We start from the raw sequence: 19,187 nt of genomic DNA, 5'->3' as shown, positions 1-19,187 counted from the left end.
TTTCTTGATTACTAGTGAGGTTATCTGAAATTTTCATCCATGTTACCTCTTTTGTGAAGTACTTTTCCAAGTATTTTTTCCTTTTTTTTTTTAAGATTTCATTTATTTATTCATGAGAGACAGAGAGAGAGAGAGAAGCAGGCTCCCAAGGATCAGGGAGCCCGATGCAGGACTCGATCCCAGAACCCTGGGATCCTGACCTGAGCCAAAGGCAGACACTTAACCATCTGAGCCACCCAGGCGCCCCAAGTATTTTTTCCATTTTTAATTTGTATTGTCTTCTTCTTATTGTCTTTATATGTTTAGAATTCTTTGGTTACTCTGTAGCTTTTTACTTTCTTAATGCTGTCTCTTAAGGCAAGTTCTTAATTTTAACGTAATCAGATTTATCAGTGTTTTTCTGCTTTATCTTTTATTCCTATGTAGTCTGTTCTTCACACAGCAATTAATAGGATCTTTTAAGAGCAAAAATCAGAATTTTCGTTCCCCTGCTTAAAAGCTTCAGTTGTTTTTCATTTTTTTTTAGAATAATACCTGACTTAACCATAGCCTAGAAGGACCTGAAGGATCTACACCCTGCCTACTTCTCTGATTTTCTTACTACTTGCCCTGTTCATTTTATTTTAGCTACACTGACCTTCTTTCTGCCATTCTTCTTCTCTTTGTCTGGAATATTCTTCCTCAAGATATTTGCGTGTCTGGCTTGTCAACATTTAGGTTTTAGCTAAAGTATCTCCTCTTAGATTGGCTTTCTCTGATCACAGCATCTAAGTAGCTTCCCACCCTCTAGTTTCTTTCTAGGACCATTTCTTACCACTCTTCTCTTTCATAATCCAGTATTTTCTTATAAATTTGTTTCCTCTGTTATCCCCCCACCTTCATTAACATATATTCATCAGAAGAGGGATTTTATTACTTTTGTTTATTTTGTATCACCTATGCCTAGAATTGTGCCAAGCAATAACATAGGCATTCAATAAATAAACTAAAATCTGTCCCCAGATTTTTTTTTTTTTTTTTTTTTTAGTATTCTAACTCTGGATCATTCTTGTGAATATTTATAAGAAAGGGAAAAGGGAAAGACATATGGCCCTTCCCCGAACTGTCAATCTCTAGTTATGTCACTTTCCTATTCTTGAAAATGTCATACCTTCCCTTGAATATTTCATGTCTCCTTTAAGCCACTCTTCCCCAACCCTATTTTTATTCTCTTCACACTCATTAGATGACCTTGTCTTACATTTCAGAGGAAATAGAAGCTCTCAGATGAGAATTATGTCATGGATCTACTACCAGTTCTGTAAACTATCTTACATCTTCACTGATCTTCTCTTTCCCTTCTGTGATTGTGGAAGTAGTTTCCTTTAGTCAAAGGAAGGTCTCTTTATTTGCAATCTGGATTCCATCTTTCTCAAGGACTTCACTGCATCAGTTACTTCTCTTTCTTGTATTCTCCACCAGTCACTGTCAGCTGGAGGCTTTCCACTGATATTCAGACATACTCAATTCTCCACTATTAAAACAAGTAAAGCCCTCTCTGGATCCTTTCCCTTTCTTGTTATGCCCCTTCACTTTTATCTCTCATTCACTTCTCAGTGCACTCAACAGTATAGCTTTTGCTAATGGCAGAGTAGCAGACATGGAAGGATAATAAAGGAAATTAAATTGAGTCTGGCTGGAGTTAGTCTCACACAGCTGCTTTTTCTTGTCCTCTTCTCATTTCAGTTGACTTTTAATGGTACTCAGCTGTGCATATCTTTAAGGCTTTTTATATCTGTAAGCATACTCTGTAGAAAAACAAGTTTTTAACTTGTCAGATTTGTTTTATCACATTTTTAAAAAACTTTACATTTCAGATAATTTTTAATCTTTTGATACATAGTAATGCCTTCATAAAGTTCTATTTTAAAGGCATTACATTTACCAAAAAGATTTTAAGAGGCTGTGAAATTAAGAGTCTTTAGGCAAACTATGTCATCATGATTGATTTTAATTTATATGTAAGCATATAAAGGGGATGTCAAAAATATAAAAATGTCAAATCAATTATTAAATGGCCTTATTGCTTTTTTATTTTTTATGATTTGCCTAATAACTTTTGTTGTTATAATAACTTTTATTTTTAATTATTTTAGGAATATTTTGAAAAGAAAAGGTTAAAATCAAAAATGAAGTTACTGGGAGTTTCATCCCCTGTCAAAAATTCCACTGTCAGTTTAGACCTCCTTAACCTATATATGGTAAATCACATATCTTGCCAGAAGAAAACACCTGGTAAGTCTTTCCATTAGCATTTTGTTTGACTCTAATGTGATCATAACATTCAGTTTTCTAATAAGTTTATAATTTTAGAACTCAGAGGATATGGAAAGTAAACTAATTTTAAAACTTGGTTGCCTTCTTAAATTACTTTTTCTTTAAATCTTTTTTTTAAATATTTTATTTATTTATTCATGAGAGACAGAGGGAGAGAGAGAGAGGGAGAGAGAGAGAGAGAGAGAGAGAGAGAAGCAGAGGGAGAAGCAGGCTCCCAAGGAGCAGGGAGCCCGATGCAGGACTCGATCCCAGGACCCTGGGATCATGACCTGAGCCGAAGGCAGATGCTTAACCATCAGAGCCACCCAGGCGCTCTAAATTAGTTACTTTTTGATTAAAGTACCTTTGTTACTTTTTGCTTAAAATCTTTTTTTTTTTGCTTAATCTATTTTTATTTTTAAGTTGTATTGTTATATAGAATTAATTTTATAAGGTATGGTCAAAGTTATTATATTGCCATTGTTTTAGTTACTACATTAATCTACATAGGCTGATAGTTACCAAAGTTTAGCTAAAAGAGGAGGGAATAAATGTCTTTACTATCTTAAAGTATTTAGAGAATTTGTTTGAAAGGATTTTTGCCTCAATAATTGGTTTCCTATATCACAACTTGAATAATTTCTTAGGCATTCTTGGAATGTTAACTATAGTAGTCTAATACTTCAAAATAAAGTTCATTTTACCTGTATTTTGAGCCTTCAGGTGAATAAAGTTTAGTCAGAGTATTTTTTTTTCTCAAGGGACCTTGTGTCTGATATTTAATTTTTAAAATAAGTACTAAAATGAGAGCTTAAGAAATAAGATAGTTCATAAAGGAGGGATAGAAATTGATCGTTAAGTACTGTTAGTATCTCCTCTTTTCCTTTCTCTGTCATTTTTATTCCTTAATGCAGATGGCGGCTTACACAAGCAAATTTAGTTATATGTTAGACGTAAATACGTTCTTTATGGACTTTAGGAATAAAAATTTTGTTGTAAATCTGTTTGATGTATTTACCTTCTTTTTCTTCACTTATGTAATATAGTGTTGTCAGCCACAGTCATGACATTTGACATTAGATCCTCATACCTTATTCATCTTATAGCTAAAGTTTGACCTGTTACCAACCTGTATTTCCCCTCTTCCCTAGTCCCCAGCCCCTGATAACCACTTTTGTACTCCCTGTTTCTGTGAGTTTGATTTTCTTTTTTAGATTCCACATGTAAGTGATACCGTGCATTATTTGTCTTTTTCTAGCTAATTTCAGTTAACATAATGCCTTTAAGGTCCATCCAAGTGGTCATAAATGGCAGTATTTCCTTAATGTTCATGGCTGAAGAATATTTCATCATATGTATATATCTCACCTGTTCTTTATCCAGTCATCCATTGACAGACATGAGGTTATTTTCATATCTTATATCTTGCCCATTGTGAATGATGCTCCTGTGAACATGGGACATGGGAGTACAGATATCTCCTTACAATTCTGTTTTCATTTCCTTTGGATATATACTCAGAGGTGGGATTGCTGAATTATGTAGTTTTTCTTTTAATTTTTTGAGGAACATATATTATGTTCTCCATAGTTACTCCACCCATTTGCATTCCTATCAACTGTGCACAAGGGTTCCCTTTTTCCACATCCTTCCCAACACTTGTTATCTCTTGCCTTTTTGATGATAGTCATTCTAAAAGGTGTGAGGTGATATCTCATTGTGGTTTGGATTTGTATTTCCCTGAAGATAAGTGATGGGCACCTTTTCATGTGTCTGTTGGCCATTTGTATGTTTTCTTTGGAAAAATGTCTATTCATTTCCACTGCCCATTTACAAAATTAGTTTGTTCATTTTTTGCTAAGAGTCTTATGAGTTCGTTATATATTTTGCAGTTTGAATCCTTATCAGATATATGATTTGCAAATATTTTCTCCCATTCCATAGCTTGTCTTTTCATTTTGGTAATGATTTTCTTTGCTGTGTAGAAGATTTTTAGTTTGATGTGGTTCCCCATGTTTGTTTTTGCTTTTGTTGCCTTTGCTTTTGGTGTCAAATCCAAAAAATCATTGCCTAGACTGATGCCAAGGAACTTACCCCTTATGTTTTCTTCTAGTTTTATGGTTTTAGGTCTTATATTCAACTCTTTAATCCATTTTGAGTTGAATTTTGTGTATGTTGTAAGATAGGGGACCAATTTCACTCTTTTTCATGAGACTGTCAGTGATGTATTTGCCTTTATATATTTCCTTTCTTCCTCACTTTCTTTTCATTTATACGTTCAACATGTTTATTGAGTACCTCCATTATTGAGTACTTCCATTAAGTAGTGTATTGGATGCTGGGAATAGAATAGAAAATGATGGGGTCAGGACACACTGTCCGCAAAATAAAGCATGTTGGCATACTAAGTCTTAAGCTGAAGGAATTTGAGAAGCAGCATGTGCAGGAAGGATCCTCATGTGAGAAGTGTCCTCCTTATACCTGGAGGAAAGGAACATCTTTATCTCCAAGACAGAGGGACACTGAGAAGAATCTAAACAAATAAGCCTTGCTGTTTCCTCCTGTTGGCTAGATTTAGTTCATACCCTTTTTTGTTTGATCACATTTTCCCACTACTTTTCATTCTCCATCAAACCTAGCATAAAAATGCTCAGGTTTAACCACTTCTTTGGGTCTCCATTTCTTTATAAAGTTTTCTGTTTAAAATTTATACTAAATAAATTGGTATGTTTTTCCTCTTACTAATCTGTCTTTTGTTATAGAGTTCCTAGCTGAGAATTTAGAAAGAGGAAAAAGATATTTTTCCTTCCTTACAAAAGCATAAGCTTATTAGTGATGGTATTAGGAGGTGGGGCCTTTAGGAGGTGGTTAGGTCATGATGGTGGAGCCCTCATGAATGGAGTTAGTGCTTTTATAAAGAGACTCCAGAGAGCTCTCTTTGCTCCTTTCACTGTGTGAGGACACAGGGAGAAGACAGCTCTCTGTGAACCAGGACTCAGGCTCTCACCAGACCCTGACCCTGAGAGCACTTTGATCTTGGACTGCCTGGCTGAGAAATAAATTTCTGTTGTTTATAACTACCCAGTCTATGGTATTATGTTAGAGCAGCCTGAATGGACTAAGACACTTTACTAAAAGGAAGAGCAGTGGTGCAGCTGGGCCTCAGAGACTGCTTGAATCGGGGACTTGAATACCACCAAGATTTTTTTCTCACTTTAGATATTAACTTTATTCTCTCAGATTGTCTTTTTCATTCAGGCTTAAAACATGACCTTAAAAAACTAATATTGCTCATCTCTCCTGTTTTGCCACAAGGGAAACACTGAGAGTTGTTTCTTTTGTTCTGAGTTTTTAAATTTTACTGGAAGTATGTTACCTTGCCCTACTGGTGCCAGGTCCTACCAATGGAACAATTATTTATAACCACAGAGATGTGATCCTATTATTGGTTCATCTTGGGTCAGATGGTTCCCCTTAAGTCAATTATTTTTTCTAGAGACAGGGTTTTATAAGAAGATATGAAGCTCTCTATTAGAACTATATAGTTGGGGCACCTTGGTGGCTCAGCTGGTTAAGCATCCAGCTCTTGGTTTCAGCTCAGGTCATGATCCTGTGGTCATGGGATCAAGCTCCACATCAGGCTCTGTGCTCATTGCAAAGTCTACTTCAGAGTCTCTCTCCCTCTCCGTCCTGCTCTCTCTCTCTCCTGCTTGATCTCAAATAAATAAATAAATAAATAAATAAATAAATAAATAAATAAATAAATTTTTAAAAAGCACAAAAGAGCCCCTATATAGTTGGTATGTGTGTAAAAAGCATTACCTAGAAAAGGAGAGTGGTTAAAAAGTACTGAGCAGACAAATAGTGATATCTTGTATAAGGAGAGAAAAGGCTTCTGTTTCCATAAAGTTTAAAGATCTAGTAATAGAGATAGAATTAATCAGGTACAATAAACCATGGTAAGTGCTACAATAGAGAACATATGTAGTGCTACTGGCATGTATAACATAGCATCTGGTATAGTCTGGGGGTCAAGGAAATCTTAGAGGAAGAAAAAAATAGAACTGAATCAGTATAGCCCCTTTCAGGAGGACTATGTAAGATAATGAAAAAGATGATTTGAATTATCTGTGATAGTTTTTATACTTTAATGACTTCTAGCATATATAGAATATAGGTAGTTTGAGGAAATTTCTAAGATGTACACTTATTTAATGAACATTGTATATCAAACGTTGCTTTTAAAAGATTTTTTTAAAATTATTTTTATTTTTCATTTTTTAAAGACTATTTATTTGTCACGGAGAAAGAAAGCACAGCAGGGGAAGCAGCAGGCAGATGGAGAGGGAGAAGCAGGCTTCCCGCTGAGCAGGGAGCCCGATGCGGGTCTCGATCCCAGGACCCTGGGATCATGACCTGAGCTGAAAGCAGATGCTTAACCAACTGAGCCACCCAGGCACCCCAAGATTTTATTTTTAATTATAACTTTTTTCATTATAGAAACTGTGAGAAAACCAATCCACGTGAATATGCATAGAGACATAAAAATGCCCCTAAGAAAGCATAATTTAGAACTTCCAATGTCACCTCACCGTGTACCATCTAACCTCCGCATTGATGATATAGACAACAGGTATGTTTTAGCAAGGTTGTGTGTTATTTAGGTATTTAAATGGGTCATCATTGTACTGTTTTATTCATTAGAAGATATACAGAGGACTTTTTCTAGCTCTAGTTTTTGTTTGGTAACAGTATTATTAAACTATTAAGACTTTTATCAAATGAGCTAATGTCCATACTAAGTGTTTTGTATGCATAGTTTGACTTTCCTTATCCTCAAAATGTTTCTCTAGTAATAATACAATTTTTAAAAAATTTGAGAATGATTTAGAGTTCTGTATGTTTTCATGTATTTCTATAGAATAGTGTGAGTTTTAAATATATCTAAAAAGATAGTCAAACTTATTACCAGCTTTTTTTTTAACCTTACATTTTTCTTTTCATTTTTATATACTGTCAAGACTAGGCAGCAAGAAAGAACTTGCCCCAGTTCAGGTGAGATTTAAAAAAAATTTTTTTAAGTTAAACAATTGTGGAATGCTACCAAATGATAGAAATTTTCCGAATATCAGGGAAAATGATTCTTTAAAAAATTTTTTTACAGTCTTTAAAAATTATTTTTAAAGTTTTCAATATATGGAACTTATACCTTAGGTATATTTTAACTGATTGCTTAAAGAAACCCCTTGGAGTTCTGGTAATGTAGATCAGGCCTATGTGTACATAACATTTGTTACTGATGAGCTGCAAAAGATAATTCATTTGGGTATTCCTGCTTTGGGTTTATGTGATCATTGAGAAATTCATCTCTTCTAGCATAGTGACCATATGATTTTATATCAAATTGTGATTTTCAACATTTACACTGATAATAATAATCTTGGGAGATTATATTTCTTTCAAGTATTGCAGATCATTTTTTTAGTAAATAAAAGTTTAATCAATTAGAAAATATATAGATTGTGATTAAACCTTGAAATTTTAAGATCAATGCTATATTATTATATATTTTTTAAAGATTTATTTATTTTAGAGAGAGAGAGAAAAAGAGAGCACAGGACTGGGAGGGGCAGAGGGAGAGAGAGAGGGAATCTTAGGCAGACTCTGTGCTGAGTGTGGATCCTAACACGGGGCTCAGTCTCACGAGACTGAGATCATGACCTGAGCCGAAACCAAGAGTCAGATACTTAACTGACTGCGCCACCCAGGTGCCTCAGGTCCAATGCTATATTAATTATTCTTTCTTTGCTTTGAATTGCCAAAATTAAACTGCATGAATGGCAATGATACTAAAATTTCTTGGAAATCTTTTTACCTGAATTGTGGGTCCGTGAAACTCAGATTTCTTGTCATTTGGAGATGGCATGAAGCTTGGAGGGGACCAGTTGTGAGAAAGGCAGATGGAAAGGAGCGCTTCAATATAATTTTAGTTGATAACCTCTCTTATCTTAGTAAGTCCTCTGAATTACTGATGACTTGCTTTTCCTTGGAACTTTTTCTGTAGTCTCTGACCTTTCTCATTCCTATTTTGACTTTCCTCTTCTCAAGTTTATATATTTTAGCAGATCAAATGGTTTTATCTTCTTTTCCTATAGTTGTTACAAGTCATGGACTCATATAGAATGTTTAAACCTCAGTTCAACAAAATAGAAAATTGTAGTTTTGCTCAACCATCTTTTTCAGCAGAATTATCTTCTAACAGGAATATTACAAAACAAAATTTCATTCTCAGAATAGCACCTAGTCCTCAGAAAGTTGCATGTGAAAAAAAGCAGAATGAGCAGGTACATTTGAATCACTGGTCTTAGCATTTTATATCATTGTATTTTTGATATGCTCTTTTTTTCTGTTCTTATGGACTTAAAAAATACTAGTTGTGAATTGCTATAGATATAGCCAAATTAGGGTATCAGTTAAGTATAATAATTCCTCTTTGGTCAAAATTTAATTGTCTGCTCTGTAGAAGATTATGAATCCAAAAATTGGAATCTTTTTAAAAAATCTTTGAAATCATCATTCTTTTATAACATTACTGATAGTGAAATTGAAAATACTTCAGTGTGTTTATATAAAAGTTGATGATTGTAATCACAGTAAATAACTAGTTGGTGATGTCATGGTGGCCCCAATAGTCATGATATGGAAAGGACCCTGTGAATTGCAGTATGTAATCTCAGTGATGTCGTAGTAGTCCATTAAAGAATGAGTTGTGATGGTTTGATTCTTTTTATGATTTGACAGATGACAACTGGTTATATGCACTTGAATTAAAACTATACAAATGTGTTTATATAGAGATGTGTAGTGCTAAAATATTGTTTAGTCATTGTATTTTCTAAAGATAAAAATCTAAAAACATCCAAATTTTAAAATTCTGAGATATATCTGCCATAAACTATAGAAAGTAGTCATTTTATTAGATTATATAGAGTTTAAAAAATAAGTGAAAAAAATTATTATACTAATGTATAATGGTAGTGGGGAAAATGGTTATATAAACATGGTGTCTTGTTAATGGGAATACTCAGTTTTGAATTTCTTCCATTTTTAGCATGCATTGGTTTTATGCTATATTTATGTATTTATCATTTATAAACAAATTTATAATTTACAAATTTTATGTTATTACACATGGTACATTATATCTAATATATAGTGATATTAGTGATATGATTCAGTTTATGAAAGTATTTATGAAAGTATGTTTTCTGTTTTTCAGAGAAGAGAAAATAAAGTATTATATTTCCAGTGATAGATGTTAGCCTTATTAATTTAAGGACCCACTAACTTTGGAATGATGCAATGAAAAACATTTATTCAGTTTGTGTTTTATAAGACTAAAATTTGCATCCTAGATAGTTTATAGGATAGAGAGTGTGTAACTCTCTGTAGTCTCTACTTAAATAATCTCCTACTTTTAGTCTGCAGGTTAGTGATTGTCTTCAGAGGGGTAAATAATGTTTGGTTTTTTTTTGAAGATTTTATTTATTTATTTTCACAGAGAGATTGAGAGTGTGCTCACTTGAGCACAAGCAGAGGGAGTGGCAGGCAGAGGGAGAAGCAGGCTCCCCGCTGAGCAGGGAGCCCAATGCAGGACTTGATCCCAGGACCCTGGGATCATGACCTGCGCCGAAGGCAAACGCTCAATGACTGAGCCACCCAGGAGTCCCAATAATGTTATACTTAATACACAGAAGAGAAAATTAAAAAGAGAGGCTGATGTTCCTGTTCAAGGTGTAGTGGCACATTGTGAAGTATTAGAAAAGTGTTTAATTGCTTATTTGGAGGAATTTCAAGAAAAGTGAGAATTAAAATGAAACTACAAAATACAACAGAAAATGAGTTGAAACAACAGGTTAGAAGAAAAAGTAGGTTGGGGCTCACTGATCCCTAGAGAAGTAATATTGAGCCAACATAAAGTATTCTCTTCTCTTTCGGTTTGTTTCTCACTTCATGGGATGACTGTCTCTGTACCTCTGTCACTGTTTCTCTGAGGCTAAGATATGAGATGTATTATGAGACTTTATTTCCAGGTCTCCCTGACTTTGGACTCCCCCCTTTTCCTCCCTAAGACTTGCAATATCTCTTTTTGTCTTCTCTTCTTTTTTTCCAACTTTGTGTCATTGATTGTTTTTGGACTTCTCATTTCTGTGTTTTGTGGCTAATAAATAAAATATATTACAGATATAAATTATTATTGCTGGATAGATTAGTGTTGGGCCACTATAACATCTTACAGTTATGTGGTACCTTCCACATTAACAAATGGATTACCTCATCTGTTTTCCACAAGTCTTTCCATACGTTCCCCATTTTGCACTCAATGATACTGATATTCAGAAAGATTAAAGGAACATTCTTTAAAATTACTGAATAAATGGATAAAACTGAAATAAATACAACTGTTTTTTGGGGAAAAATTACTTTCAGAGATAATTTGCTCAAGATCCTGGTGTCCTCGTTATTATATATATATGTTATAATTATATTTATAATATACTAATTATTTATAATTAATATATTTTTGAATTTTATTTAATTATATTTATAATATATTTTATAATTAATAATATATGTATTTTAACTTCTGAGGAAATGGTTAGCTCATCATAGTATCAATTCTGTTATTTTAACAATCATTTAAATATTGATATTGCTTTGACTGTTAGCACAATATTTGTTTTGTTTTCAATAAGGACACAGTTACTTTCTTTTAAACTAGAAAATTCATTTTTTTGCATGTGGATATCCACTTAGGTGACATTTTATGGTAAGTAATTTAAATTGTATACATGTATGTACATTTACCATTTTGGCAGGTTCTTCTTTCTTTTTTCAGCTCAGTGAAGTTAATTATTCTAATTCCTTGGTTTCCAAATTAAATGAAAATCAAGATGCTCTCAGTCCAACATATAAAACAGGACAATTTAGGTCATTATTCAAAAGATTAAACAGGTAAGTAAGGATTTTTGAAGATTGTATTTATTATTTATTATTTATGAGAGAGAAAGAGAGAGTGAGAGAGAGGGAGGGGCAGGCTGAGCTGAGCAAGGAACTCGATGCGGGACTCGATCCCAGGACCCTGGGATCATGACCTGAGCTGAAGGCAGATGCTTAACTGACTGAGCCACCCAGGCATCCCAAGCAAATATTTTGAAGGAAATAAAGAAGTTGCAGCATTCTTTCTTTGAATTATTAATTCAGTTTTAATGGACAAATATTTTTTAGAAATGTAGACAAACCTAAGTAATACTTCTAGAAAAAAAATACTAGAAGTTAAATGTAGCATTTAATTAACAGTTTTAAGTAATTATTTTCTAATGCGCACATCTACTTTTCATTCATTAAAAAAATATTTTGAGCCAAGGTGCTTTGCATTTGTTTTATAATCTCCATGAATTAGCTAGCTAATTCTTTTTCTGTATAATAAACATACTTTCTTTTTCTTTTTCTGTATAATAAACATACTAATTTATTTTTCTTATTTATGGTAGTTGATCAGTGCCCCCTTTTATTTTCTAGTTGTATATAAATCCTGGTTCATTTTTAAAATGCATTAAACTTGTAAGACCAGTTTGAATCACTCCTACTAATCATGGTGAGAAACCCTGACTCTGTAATCCTATCCCAGTTTTTGTCATTTTAGTAGATGACACTACTATTCAGTCAGTAGCCAACACCAAGTAAAAGTCCTTGATTGCTTCCTTTTCTTCAACTCCCAGTTATCCATTTCACCAACAAACTTTTGACAATTCTGTATTCTAATAAGCTTTAAAGTTTCCACCTCTATAGGTTCCATCCCAGTCTTAAGCCACTACTGCCTCTTGCCTGGAGAATTTTAATAACCATGTAACAGTTCATTTTGTTTTCTGTTTTCCTGAGATCCATTTTTTTTTTTTTACAGCACTATTAATGTATAATCAGCATGCAACAAACTGAGTTTATCTAAAATGTGCACTTTGATAAGTTTTGACGTTCAAATATAATGAGCATATTCATCATCACCAGTAGTTTCTTTGGGCATCTTTGTAATCTCTTCCTCTGGCCATTTCACATCCCTTACTCTCATCCCAAGGCAACAGCTGGTCTGCTTTCTGTTACTGTTGATTAGTGTGTATTTTCTAGAGTTTTATGTAAGTGACATCATATACTTATGTTCTCTGCAGAAATGGGGAGACACTAGTCAGAGTGTACAAACTTCCAGTTATAAGACAAATAAGTTATGGGGATCTAATATACAACATAGTGACTATAAATAATACTACATTACATACTTGAAATTTGTTAATACAGTATCTCAGAGTTACCACATATACATAACAAAGGTAACTGTATGAGGTGATGAATATGCTAGTTAGCTTGATTGTGGTAATCACTTCCACAAATTATACTTATATGAAATCATCATGTTGAACACCTTAAATATATACAATTTATTTGTGTTTATTTTTATTTGTCAGTTGTATCTCAATAAAGCTGGGGGTGGGCAGGATCATTTCAAACATACAGGAAGGTTTTCTTACATTCCTCCAAGTCTATAGCTCCCAACAGTAATCACCATTCTGCCTCCTGTCACCATACATTAATCAAGCCTGTCTTGGAACTTCATGTAAATGGAATTTTAGACAGTGGTCTTCTTTTGGTATGGCGATTCATCCATGCTGTTGCTTGCTATTCCAAGTATCAGTACTTAATTCTCTTTCATTTCTGCATGTTACTGCACTGTATGAATATTATATTATATAATCTATTTTTTAAATATAGTTGACATACAGTATTTCATTAGTTGCAGGTGTACATATAATATTCTGTTCTTTTTTTTGTTGTTATTGTGAATTTCTGGATTTGTGAATTCCACATTTGTGAATTTGCCTATCTGCTAAGTCTATTTGTAACTCCAAATTCAATACTTGTGGTACTTCAGCAGTTATTCGCCAACATGTGCTAAGCAGCAAAAAAGTCAAGTTGCCTGAGAAACACACTTCCAGTCAAGGTGGGACAAGATAACACCTTCTTTCTTGTTTCAGTTCTGATATGGTAAATAAGCTAACGTTCCACAGCCTATTTAGTGTTACAGTCTTCACATTTTTTAGCTTTTTGGCGGCAGTCTTTCGGTTTCAAGTGGACTTCAGGCTGGTGTATAAGTGCTGTCCAGTTTCCTAAGTACCAGGAGACTGCAGTGGGCACCTTACAGAGAACAGTAGCACACAGGCTCGGTTCAGGCATGACTTACAGCACTGCTGGCCATGAGTTCAATGCGAACAAATCAACAACATATCAATGCAAGTGGTCTTGCGGTGGCACCTCTGCGGCGCGGGCTCGGACCCTCTCCTTGTGTGGCTCCCAGTGAGGCTGCCCCTCCACGAGGCCGCCCTTCCACATGGCCGCCGGGGGGCCGTGGCCTCTCCACCATGACTCAGCTTTCCCGCCTTAATAGTCTATTTTTTTTTTTTAAGATTTTATTTATTTATTTGACAGAGAGAGACACAGCGAGAGAAGGAACACAAGCAGGGGGAGTGGGAGAGGCAGAAGCAGGCTCCCCACGAGCAGGGAGCCCGATGCGGGGCTCGATCCCAGGATCCCGGGATCATGACCTGAGCCGAAGGGAGACAGACGCTCAACTACTGAGCCACCCAGGCGCCCCGTAATATTCTATTCTTAATGGACATCTGGGGTAGTTCAAATTTGTAACTATTATGATAAGAATGCTGCTGTGACATTAAAAAAAAAAAAATAGGAGAAACACTTCATGCTCATGGATTGGAGGAATCACTAATTTTAAGATGGAAATTTCCCCCAAATTTCTGCCATTCCCTAGCTCCTGGCAGTTCTACTCCTTGCTTCTTGGAATGTCACTTTTTAGAGTCCACATATGGGTGAGGTCATATGGTATTTGTCTGTGTCTGGCTTATTTTACTTAGCATAATATCATCCATGTTCATCCATATTGTCACAAATGGGATGATTTCCTTCTTTTTTTTTTTGGCTGAACAATATTCCATTGTATTTAATCTTCTTTAGCTTCTCTTAGTGTATTGTATTATGCTTTTAATAAATAAGGCTTGTGCTTCCTTGGTTGAATTTATTCCTAAATACTTTATTCTTTTTATGCTGGTGTGAATGGCATTTATTATTTTCTTAATTTCATTTTTGGATTGCTCATTGATAAAATATAGGAATATAATTAATTTTTTATATTGATCTTGTCTCCTACGACCTTGCTGAACTCATTATGAGTTACTAGTGGTTTTATACCATACTGGATTATGTTGTCCATATATACAAGTATTTTTACCTCTCTTTTTTCAGTTAGGATGCCTTTTACTTCTTTTTCTTGTGAACTACAGTGGCTAGAACCTCTAGTGTTGAACAGCAAGCAGGCAGGCAAGAGTGGGCATGCTTGCATTGTTTAAAGAAAAAGCATTTCACTATTATGTTAGCAGTAGGTTTTTTGTAGGTGTCCTTTATCACGTTTAGGAAATTCCCTTCTATTCCTAGTTCATTGAAAGTTTTTATCTTGGATTTTGTCAAATGTTCTTTCTGTGTCCCTTAAGATTATCATGTAGTTTTTTCCCCTTTATTCTATTAATATGTCATATATTATTTTATTTTCAGGTGTTAAACCATCTTGAGTTCCTGGGATAAAAGCTGTTTGGTCATGGTATATAATCCTCTTCATATATTGTAGGATTTGGTTTGTTATTATTTGGTTGATGACTTTCATGTCTCTATTCATGAAAATTGGTGTGAATTTTTTTTCTTGTAGTGTCTTTGGTGCCAAAGTAATACTAACCATACTATTCTGTATAGTAGTTGGAAAATGTGTCATCCTCTATTTAATGAAGGAGTTTGTGGAGAATTGGTATGATTTTTTTCTTTAAGTGTTTTTGCATCTGGGCTTTTATTCCTGGGAAGATTTTTAACTTCTAATTTTTTTTTATGTCTGTTCAGATTTTCTAATTTCTTGAGTCAGTTGTAGTAATGTATATTTTTCTAGGAATTTATCCATTTCATCTAAGTTGTGTGATTTGTTAGCATAAAATTGTTTATAGTATTTCCTTGAAAACCTTTTAATTTCTGTAAAGTCACTAATGATGTCTCTGATGAGCAGGGAGCCTGATGAGGGACTCCATCTCAGGATTCTGGGATCGTGACCTGAGCCAGGCAGATGGTCAACTGACTGAGCCACCCAGGCATCCCTGATGTCTCTTCTTTAATTCCAGATCTGTGTCTTTGCTCCTTTTTTTCTTGGTCACTATAGCTAAAGATTTGCTAATTTTATTGATATTTCTAAAAAACTAAGTTTTGTATTTCTTTAGTGTTCTCTTATTATTTTTGTTTTCCATTCCATTGATTTCTGCCTTAATGTTTATAATTTCCTTCTTTTGCTTCCTTTGGGTTTAGATTGCCTTTTTTTTTTTTTGGTAGATTCTTAAAGTATAACCTTAACTTATGATTTGATATTTTCTTTCTACTTAGTATAGACATTTAAAACTATAAATTTCCCTCTAACCAATGCTTAGAGGCCAACCAATGATTACTTGGAGGTTGTGTTTAAACATCTTGAGCCAATAAGGCTTCTTTTGTGTGCAAGACCTCACATTCAGCCGGGGTTGAGTACATACCTGAGGCCCTCTCCTGAGTGTGTATACAGACTTACACATGTATGCAGCCTTTCAGACCACTGGGGTGTTTTGCAGTTTATTAGAGCTTATTATGCCTGTTTGTTTCCTGGATCTCTCTATGAAATTTATGGATTTTTTTTTTTTTTTTTGCTTGCTCCAAATATTGCAGCCCCAGTTAGTTGCAGTGTTGGGCTTTCCTGATGGTTTGCCACCAAGGTAATGATTACTTTTGACAAATTCCTGGGCATGGGGCTCCCCTGTCTTCACTTCTAGACTACTGAGCCTTTGTAGAACTACCAGCTATGGAGTAGGGGTGAAAGGAAGGTAGCTTCCTGAAGCTAAAACTCCACAGATTCCCACTGTTCCTGCTAAGGTTTAGTAGTTTTTCTTGAAGTACCGCTTCTCAGTTTATTGCACGCCTTTGTTACTCTCCAGATTTTGAAATGATTGTTTTTGCAAGTGTTATATGGTTCTGTCATTACTTTTGGGGGGCAGGATTTATTTGCCAGACTTTCATGCATCATTCCTGAAGTCCTGCTCCACACTGATTAATTTTTAAATGTTAAGTGAGCCTTGTATTCTGGAGATAAACCCCACTTGGTTACAATGTGCTATCCTTGTTAAACATTTTTGGGTTTGATGTGCTAAAATTTTGTTAGGAATTTTTGCATTAATCTTTATGAGGGATATTTTCTATGTTTCTTTTCTTTTGATATCTTCATCTGGTTTTGCTATTAGCCTAATTGTTGATGTCATAGAGTAAGTTGGGAAATATTCCCTCCTGTGTAATTTTCTGAAGGAGTTTATGTAGAATTGGTACAATTTCTTTCTTAAATGTCTGATAGAGTTCATCAGTGAAGCCACTTGGTATGGAGTCTTTTGATGGGAAGGTTTTGTTTATTATAATTTCCATTTTTTTACTATATACAGGGGTAGTCAGATTATTATTTTTTTTTTTTGAGTAAGCTTTGGTAGTTTGTCATACAAGGAATGCATCTATTTTGGGGTGCCTGGGTGGCTCATTTGTTAAGCGTCTGCCTTCGGCTCAGGTCATGATCTCAGGGTCCTGGGATCGAGCCCAGCATCGGGCTCCCTGCTCAGTGGGAAGCCTGCTTCTCCCTCTCCCACTCCCTCTGCTTGTGTTCCCTCTTTTGCTGTGTCTCTCTCTGTCAAATAAATAAATAAAATCATTAAGAAAAAAAAAGGAATGCATCTAACTTATCTACATTGTAGAACTTACTGACTTAAAGTTATCCATAATATTCTTATTATGCTTTTAAAATTTTTTAAATTTATAGTGTGTCTTTTCTCTTATTACTAATATGAGTAAGTTGTGTCTTCTCCCTTCTTTTTCCTGATCATTGTTTTAAATTTAAAACTAATTGGCCTTTAACATTATACTAATTTCAGGTATGAAATGTAATTAAATATTTGTATACATTGTAAAATGATCACAATAAGTTTACCATTTGTCACATACAAAGTTATAATTTTTTTGTAATGAGAACTTCTAAGATTTACTCTTAGCAACTTTCAGGTATGCAGTACAATATTATTGACTATAATCACCATGCTGTACATTCCCACAACTTACTTATTTTATAATTGGAATTTTTTTTCATCTCTTGACCCACTTCACCCACTCCCCAACTTACCTCCTCTCTGGCAAATACCAGCTTGTTCTTTGTATCCATGAGTTTTGTTTTGTTTGTTTGTTTTATTTTTTAGAATCTGTGTGTAAATAAAACTATATGGTATTTTTCTTTCCCTGTGTGGCTTATTTTACTTAGCATAGTACCCTCAAGTTCCATCCATGTTGTCACAAATGGCAAGATTTCATTCTCTCTCTCTTCTTTTTTTACCTTCTTTCTTTTTTTCCTTTTAATTTATTCATTTGAGACAGAGACAGAGAGAGAGAGACAGAGAGACAGAGAGCATGAGCAGGGGAGAGAGGCAGAGGGAGAGGGAGAAGCAGACTCCTTGCTGAGCCAGGAGCTGAATGCGGGGCTCGATCCCAGGATCCGGAGATCATGACCTAAGCTGAAGGCAGGCACTTAATCATCTGAGCCACCTAGGCACCACCCCTTTTTTTGTTGTTTTTACTTTCTTAATCAACATTTATGAGTAAAATAAAAAGAAGAAACCAGGAGTGATTCCCTGGAGTTTGTCCTGAGGCTAAATTTCTTTTTTTAAAACTTATTTAAATTCAATTAGCCAACATACAGTAAGTACATCATTAGTTTTTGAGGTAGTGTTCAGTGATTCATTAGTTGTGTATAACACCCAATGCTCATCAGATCACGTGCCCTCCTTAACGCCCATCACCCAGTTACCGCGTCACCCCACCCTCCTCCCTTCCACAACCCTCAGTTTGTTTCCCAGAGTTAAGAGTCTCTCATGGTTTGTCTCCCTCTCTGATTTCTTCTCATTCAGTTTTCCCTTCCTTACCCTACAATCCTCTGTGCTATTCCTTACATTCCACATACGAGTGAAACCATATGATAATTGTCTTTCTCTGATTGACTTATTTCACTTAGTATAACAACTGGAGGCAGTTCCATCGATGTCGATGCAAATGGTAGGTATTCATCCTTTCTGATGGCTGAGTAATATTACATTGTATATATGAACCACATCTTCTTTATCTATTCATCTGTTGAAGGACATCTGGGCTCCTTCCACAGTTTGGCTATTGTGGACATTGCTGCTGTGCATATTGGGGTGCATGTGCCTCTTCTTTTTTACTACATCTGTATCTTTGGGGTAAATACCCAGTAGTGCAATTGCTGGGTTGTAGGGTAGTTCTATTTTTAATGTCCTGAGGAACCTCCATACTGTTTCCCAGAGTGGCTGCACCAGTTTGCATTCCCACCAACAGTATAAGAGGGTTCCCCTTTCTCCACAACCTCTCAAACGTCCTGTCTTGTTAATTTTAGCCATTCTGACTGATGTAAGGTGGTATCTCATTTTCATGGTTTTGATTTGTATTTCCCTGACAGTAAATGATGTTGAGCATTTTCTCATGTGTCTTTTAGCCATTTGTATGTCTTCTTTGGAGAAGTGTCTGTTCATGTCTTCTGCCCATTTCTTGACTGGATTATTTGTTTTTTGGGTGTTGAGTTTGAGAAGTTTTTTATAGATCTTAGATACCAGCCGTTTATCTGTTAAGTCATTTGCAAATATCTTCTCTCATTCTGTAGGTTGTCT

At 34.8% G+C, this 19,187-nt stretch overlaps 1 protein-coding gene across 25 annotated transcripts in view; it reads left to right on the top strand.

Annotated features, from left to right (window-relative positions):
* Positions 1-19,187, top strand: part of REDIC1 (regulator of DNA class I crossover intermediates 1) — a 240,992-nt gene that overhangs the window by 133,562 nt on the left and 88,243 nt on the right. For 24 of the 25 annotated variants that reach the window (XR_012373929.1, XR_012373926.1, XR_012373928.1 and 21 more), the window contains exons 4-7: positions 2,136-2,274; positions 6,796-6,928; positions 7,317-7,350; positions 11,195-11,310. Coding sequence is in view for 7 of the 25 variants with exons in the window: in XM_073877706.1 (XP_073733807.1) it covers positions 2,136-2,274; positions 6,796-6,928; positions 7,317-7,350; positions 11,195-11,310 (422 nt within the window). In the remaining 18 variants the exon portion in view is untranslated. Of the gene's footprint in view, positions 1-2,135; positions 2,275-6,795; positions 6,944-7,316; positions 7,351-8,450; positions 8,640-11,194; positions 11,311-19,187 lie in introns of all 25 variants that reach the window. The other variant, XM_073877701.1, reaches the window with a different exon arrangement.

Source organism: Callorhinus ursinus, unplaced genomic scaffold (assembly GCF_003265705.2).
Source record: "Callorhinus ursinus isolate GAN/ISIS: 27379988/994484 unplaced genomic scaffold, GSC_fseal_2.0 scaffold27, whole genome shotgun sequence".
In the NCBI taxonomy this organism is placed as follows: Eukaryota; Metazoa; Chordata; class Mammalia; order Carnivora; family Otariidae; genus Callorhinus; species Callorhinus ursinus.
The sequence above is the reverse complement of the archived record's forward strand: the minus strand, read 5'-3'. Positions and strand labels throughout refer to the sequence as shown.